General features: G+C 47.8%; 1 protein-coding gene across 1 annotated transcript in view; it reads left to right on the forward strand.

Moving 5' to 3' along the window:
- The window catches only part of LOC119418495 (zinc finger and BTB domain-containing protein 11), a 15,737-nt gene extending 9,765 nt beyond the window's left edge, over positions 1 to 5,972 (forward strand). The window contains exons 7-10 of the mRNA XM_037685824.1: positions 2,322 to 2,452; positions 2,524 to 2,768; positions 3,412 to 3,509; positions 4,712 to 5,972. Coding sequence (XP_037541752.1) covers positions 2,322 to 2,452; positions 2,524 to 2,768; positions 3,412 to 3,509; positions 4,712 to 5,972 — 1,735 coding nt within the window. The remainder of the gene's footprint in view (positions 1 to 2,321; positions 2,453 to 2,523; positions 2,769 to 3,411; positions 3,510 to 4,711) is intronic.
- Positions 5,973 to 6,512: the final 540 nt, after the last annotated feature.

Here is a 6,512-nt window from a genome sequence, read left to right on the forward strand (position 1 = left end):
ATAGCACAATATGTAAAGCAACATGTAGCACAATATGTAAAACAACATATAGAGCAACATGTAGCACAATATGTAAAGTAACATGTAGAGAAACATGTAGCACAATATGTAAAACAATATGTAGAGCAACACATAGCACAATATATAAAACAACACATAGAGCAACATGTAGCACAACATGTAAAACAACATGTAGAGTATCATGTAGATCAACATGTAGAGCAACACATAGAGCAGCAGATGTTTGATTCCTGTTTTGATTGGGTGATGTGGCCGGGTTCATCAGTGCCATCTGAACGGCTGGAGGGAGTTTAAAATGGACTGGAGCAGTTTTATCCAACACCAGTGGTGGCGCCGGGGGTGCTTTGGTGGCTTTGGTCAACATGGATTAATCTTCAGCCACCCCAGTCGTTTGAGGAAACTAAACGTATCAGCAAAATAAAACTAGTTTTCTCAAATGGTTGTGGTGGTCAGTTTACACACACCTAAAGATGATTCTGGTGATGGCCATCTTGGATTTTGACATGGCGACCCAGTCTCTGATAGTGACCCCTCTTATGCCTACATGCAGCCACACCACCAACACTGTTTATAGTGGGGGTGGTGTGCTGCTGACCTCAACTCGGGATGTTGTGGGTTGGTGGGCAGAATACTTTGAAGACCTCCTCAATCCCACGACACGTCTTCCACTGAGGAAGCGGAGCCTGGAGACTCTGGGTCGGGCCCTCCAATCTCTGGTGCTGAGGTCACCGAGGTGGTTAAAAAGCTCCTCGGTGGCAGGGCCCCAGGGGTGGATGAGATTCGCCCGGAGTTCCTTAAGGCTGTGGATGTTGTAGGGTTGTGTTGGCTTATGCGACTCTGCAATATTGCGTGGACATCGAGGGCAGTTCCCCAGTATTGGCAGACTGGTGTGGTGGTCCCCCTGTTCAAAAAGGGGGACCGTAGAGTGTGTTCCAACTACAGGGGGATCACGCTCTTAAGCCTCCCTGGTAAGGTCTATTCGGGGGTTCTGGAGAGGAGGGTCCGTTGGCTAGTCGAACCTCGGATTCAGGAGGAGCAGTGCGGTTTTCGTCCTGGTCGTGGAACACTGGACCAGCTCTACACTCCCACGCACCCTCCAGGACCCTGCTGAGAGTTTGACCAACCAGTCTACATGTGCTTTGTGGACTTGGAGAAGGTGTTCGACCGCATCCCTCGGGGAACCCTGTGGGAGGTACTCTGGGAGTATGGGGTGGGTACCAGGCCCTTTGATATGGGCTGTTAGGTCCCTGTACGACCGGTGTCAGAGCCTGGTCCGCATTGCCGGCAGTAAGTCGGGCTTGTTTCCGGTGAGAGTTGGACTCCGCCAAGGTTGCCCTTTGTCACCGATTCTGTTCATAACTTTTATGGACAGAATTTCTAGGCACAGCCAAGGTGTTGAGGGGATCCGTTTTGGTGGCCTTAGGATTGCGTTTCTGCTTTTTGCAGATGTTGTGTTCCTGTTGGCTTCATCAGATCGTGACCTACAGCTTTCGCTGGAGCAGTTCGCAGCAGAGTGCGACGTGGCCGGGATGAAGATCAGTTCCTCCAAATCCGAGGCCATGGTCTTGAGCCGGAAAAGGGTAGAGTGCCCTCTCCGGGTCAGGGAGGAGGTCCTGCCCCAAGTGGAGGAGTTCAAGTATCTTGGGGTCTTGTTCACGAATGAGGGAAAAATGGAATGTGAGATCGATAGGCGGATAGGTGCAGCGTCTGCAGTGAAGCGGGCACTGTACAGGTCTGTCGTGGTGAAGAGAGAGCTGAGTCAAAAGGCGAAGCTCTCAATTTACCGATCAATCTACGTTCCTACCCTCATCTATGGTCACGAGCTTTGGGTTGTGACCGAAAGAATGAGATCTCAGATTCAAGCGGCCAAAATGAGTTTTCTCCGCAGGGTGTCTGGGCTCTCCCTTAGAGATAGGGTGAAAAGCTCGATCATCCGGGAGGGACTCAGAGTAGAGCCGCTGCTTCTCCACGTCGAGAAGAGCCAGTTGAGGTGGCTCGGACATCTGTTTAGGATGCCTCCTGGACGCCTCCCTGGTGAGGTGTTCCGGACACGTCCCGCAGGGAGGAGACCCAGAGGAAGACCCAGGACACGCTGGAGGGACTATGTTTCTCGGCTGGCCTGGGATTGCCTCGGGATTCCTCCGGAGGAGCTGGACCAAGTGACTGGGGAGAGGGAAGTCGGGGCCTCCCTACTTAGGCTGCTACCCCCACGACCCGACCCTGGATAAGCAGAAGAAAATGGATGGATGGATGTTTTTATTTGAACACTTCTTGGGTCAGACCTTTTTGCTCTACGTCAGGTTGATGTCTCCTGGAGATCAGCCTGAGAAGAGGAGACGTGGCAGACCTAGGCTCGGTGAAGAACCATCTCATTACTTCCTCAGGATCTGCATGCTGGAGGACCCTCAGTCAGATGCTCTCTCAGAAACAGGTGAGTCTAAAACATCCAATCACGATGATGATGCTTGTCAAAGAGCTCCAGCTGAACTCGAACCTTTTCAGAGCTCCGCCGGTCTTCAGTGCTGGACCTGAAGTGTCCTCGTGGTCTACAGGAGGGGGAGTTTGTGGACCTGCTGAGGTCCACCTTACCTCAGCTGGCTGGTGGGGACAAAAAGTTCAACCTCTACAAATCTGATCGGAGCAAAAACCTTGTGAGGCTCAAAGTCAAGACGCTAACGCCAGAGAAGATCTACGGGAGCATGAACGCCACAGGGATCAGAAAGACTCTGCTCTACATCAAATTAAAGGTAAGAAAGACTGCTCTCCTTCAAATTAAAAGTAAAAAGACTGCTTCTAATTAAAAATAAAACTGCTCTTCAAAAAAACATGTTTATGACTACATCAAACTAAAGGTTAACACGATTGCTCTACATCAAACTGAAAGTAAAAGACTGCTCTACATAAAATTAAAAATATTGCTCTCCTTCAAATTAAAAGTAAAAAAAACCTGCTCTGCTTTGAATTAAGTTTAAAACACCTGTACATCAAACTAAAGGTTAAACTACTGCTTTACCGAAAATTAAATACAAAATATCGCTCTACATCAAACTGAATTAAAATACTGCTCTACATGAAATTAGAGGTTAAACAAGACCGCTCTACATTGATTTAAGTTCAAACTGAACGCTCTACATACAATAAAAACTTCAACTTCAAATTTAAGATACAAAAGATTGCTCTATGTGAAACTAAATGTAAAGAGACCGCTCAACATCAAATTGTATGTGGACCATCGGTGACTGGAGTCCAGGTGAGATGTTCGGCTGTTACAGACAATAATTTAGTTTATTTTTAGCCAGTTTAATTTTCTGTCTCAGGAGTTTTGTCCTCCTAAGTTTAAAATACAAACAGTTTAGAAAGATATTTTTAAACCCTTAAAAAATCTTTCAGACGGGCGAGAACGATGAGAGCGAGGAGGAGCACGAAGCTGAACGCCGAGTTTCCACGGATGGAGCGGTGATGGAACGTGAAGCCAGTTTGAGTTCAAGGTAATAAAAATAAAGAATGGTTTTTATTCAGACGGGGAAATAACGACTTGATCCATTGCATCTTCTTTAATTCAGTCGTACTTCAGACATGTCTTCTAAAGTCCCAGAAAGGTTCTCATCTGATGAAACGAGGGTCTGGTCTCCAGTTCTTCGGTCTTGGTGGACAGCACCTTCGTTGGCTGGAAGACGTTTCTTGTCATTTGTCTCGTTTTGTTCACGTCAGGAAGAATTTTGTCCCACTCCTCTTTATATAAACTAAATCCTTTTTTCTAACTTGAAGCTTCATCTCCCACCACAGGTTTAGTGTAGGGTTGAGGTCTGGGTACTAGTTGGACCACGACTTGGCCCTAATGTGTAAAAACTCTAACTTATTCATTCATTGTTGCCAGCCACTAGGGAGCATAAGCCAGTGTATCTCTCGTGCCGGTCCCAAGCCCGGGTAAATGGTGAGGGTTGTGTCAGGAATGGCATCGATGTAAAACACTTTTGCCAAAACTATAATGCGAGTTCATCAAAGAGAAACCATACCGGATCAGTCGAGGCCCGGGTTAACAACGACCTCCATCGGTGCTGTTGACAAACAGGGTGGCGGCGGAAATTGTGCTACTGTTAGTTGAAGACCATGAGGAGGGAAACGTGTCAGGAGACAGAGGAGAAGAGGAAAGTGAAGAATGTGGGACTGAGGGTTGCAACTCTAAATGTGGGGACAATGACAGGCAAAGGTAGAGAGCTGGCTGACATGATGCTGAGAAGGAAGGTCATTATCCTCACCCAAAGAGGGAGCTCGTGCAAGGAGCTCCAGACCAGGGGTGATTGTGTTTTCTTCTGTTGCTGAATAATGGCACCAACAGTCATCACCTTCTCACCATCTTCTTACTGATGGTCCAGTCCTGCCTCGGTCAGATCTACTGTCTGGTCCCTGATGCTGTTTAACAGCTGTTTGGTTTTACCCATGATGCTTTGCACAAATAATGAGTGATCAGGAGACCCTAACCAATCAGTGGGAGCCAACAGTCTGGTTGGATGTAGATCATCCAACCATCCATTTTCTTTATCCACTTTTTCCTGTAATGCTCGTCTCCAGCGAGTGGTCGTGCACGAGGCGGGGTAGTGGGGGGTCTGAGGATGAGACCTTTGTGTCCCTCTCTGTAAAGTGACAGTCTGCTGCACGCAGGCTTTAATACCTTCCTGCTTCTTTGCAGTTTAGAGCTTCAAAGAGGGAGCGCTCCGACCAACACCTCAACGTTACCACAAGATCAGGAGCTACAAGAGGCAGGAGCTGAGAGCAATGTGGGAGACCGGACTTTGGACCAAGATGATGACTGGAAACCGGATCCTGAGGAGCTTCTGTCCAAAAAGAGTAAAAGAAAAAGGTCTAAGAGGATCCTGGAGGAGGGAGAGAAGAGTAAAGAGCCCTGCAAGGTGTGTGGACTGTGGTACATGGCCTATGGGGGCTTGATCCGGCATGCGTGGAGTCATTTGGATGACCCGCCGAGCGTTTGTGGGGTGTGTGCAGAAAGTTTTGCATCTTCAGAAGAGCTTAAAGAACATCTTCAATCTCACCAGAAAACGAATCAATGTTCGTTCTGTGGGAAGGCTTTCATCACCACGACTGGCCTCAGCAACCACATGTCTCTGCACACCGGGAACCGGCCTTACAAGTGTCACGTCTGCGACAAGACCTTTGCCTCCGAGTCGGCACTGAACGGTCACCTCTGGGTCCACATGGAAAATAAACCTCTCAAGTGCGATTTGTGCCCGAGATCGTTTGGTCTGAAAGCACAGCTCAAGGCTCACAGGAAGTGGCACGCCGGCAGGGACAAGTACATTTGTAACATCTGCGGCAGGTCTCTCTACGACCTCAGGTCTTTGACCCGCCACAGATTTACTCACTCAGGCGAACGGCGTTTCAGCTGCGAAGTCTGCGGGAAGCGCTTTAAACTTCAAGGAACACTAAGGTCACACAAGAAGACCCATACTCACAGGGATCGATCGTACCTCTGCCACATCTGCTGCAAAGCCTTCTTCTCTAACTCCACCCTGATGATCCACATGAAAACTCACAGCGGTGAGCGGCCCTTTGTCTGCAGCGTGTGCGGTAAAGGGTTCCTGAACAGTTCAGAGCTTAAAAACCATACGCGGGTTCACACGGGTGAGGCACCGTATGGATGCTCCGAGTGCGGACGCTTCTTCAAGCTCAGAAGCACCCTGAAGTCCCACATCTTGACCCACTCCGGCATCAAACGGTTCACCTGTGGACTTTGTGGGAAAGCGTGTTCTCGTCAGGAACACTTGAAGATCCACATGAGGACCCACAACGGAGAGAGACCTTACAAGTGCTCCCTCTGCGAGAAAGACTTCACCCAGAGCCACTGTCTGAAAACGCACATGAAGAGCCACCAGACCGGAGAAAGCCCCGTCGTGGAACCGTCCACGTCTGAAGCAGCCCCCTCGCAAGTCTGAAGACGAGGACGGGCATCGTTTGAGTAAAATGTTTGTTTAAAGTTTATAAAAACAGGCACAAGAATTAATCCGGTGCCAGAACTTCTGTGTGCAAACCTACGTCTGACAGAACAAGCGTGTCTGGATTTAGTATTTAAATTCATTACACCTTCACCTGAACCCCCTGCCCTTTGACCCCTGCAGGTCAAAGACTGGACATAAATGTAATGTTTGAAGTTATCAAGCAGCTTCTGACGTCTCTTCAGATTCATTGACCTGTTCTGGGTTCAACAAGTCTTTGGTTTCTAAGAGATTTTTAAGATTTATGAACCAGTTTTCACGAAGTCGATCAATTTACACTCAGTTCTGGTGAGAGTTTACTCTTGTGTTTAGATGAAACGACACTAAAGTTAAAAACCCAGGATTATCTGAACGATTGTTTTTAACACGTTAAGACCTGGTAAACACGTGGCAGCTGAAACAATATTATAATTCTAATATTTTCTAAAATAATGTGTGAATTTCAGTAATTTTCTTCTGGTTGTTCGATACAAATCATTT

This window comes from Nematolebias whitei, chromosome 1, assembly GCF_014905685.2.
Source record: "Nematolebias whitei isolate Nwh7 chromosome 1, NemWhi1, whole genome shotgun sequence".
NCBI classification, from domain to species: domain Eukaryota; kingdom Metazoa; phylum Chordata; class Actinopteri; order Cyprinodontiformes; family Rivulidae; genus Nematolebias; species Nematolebias whitei.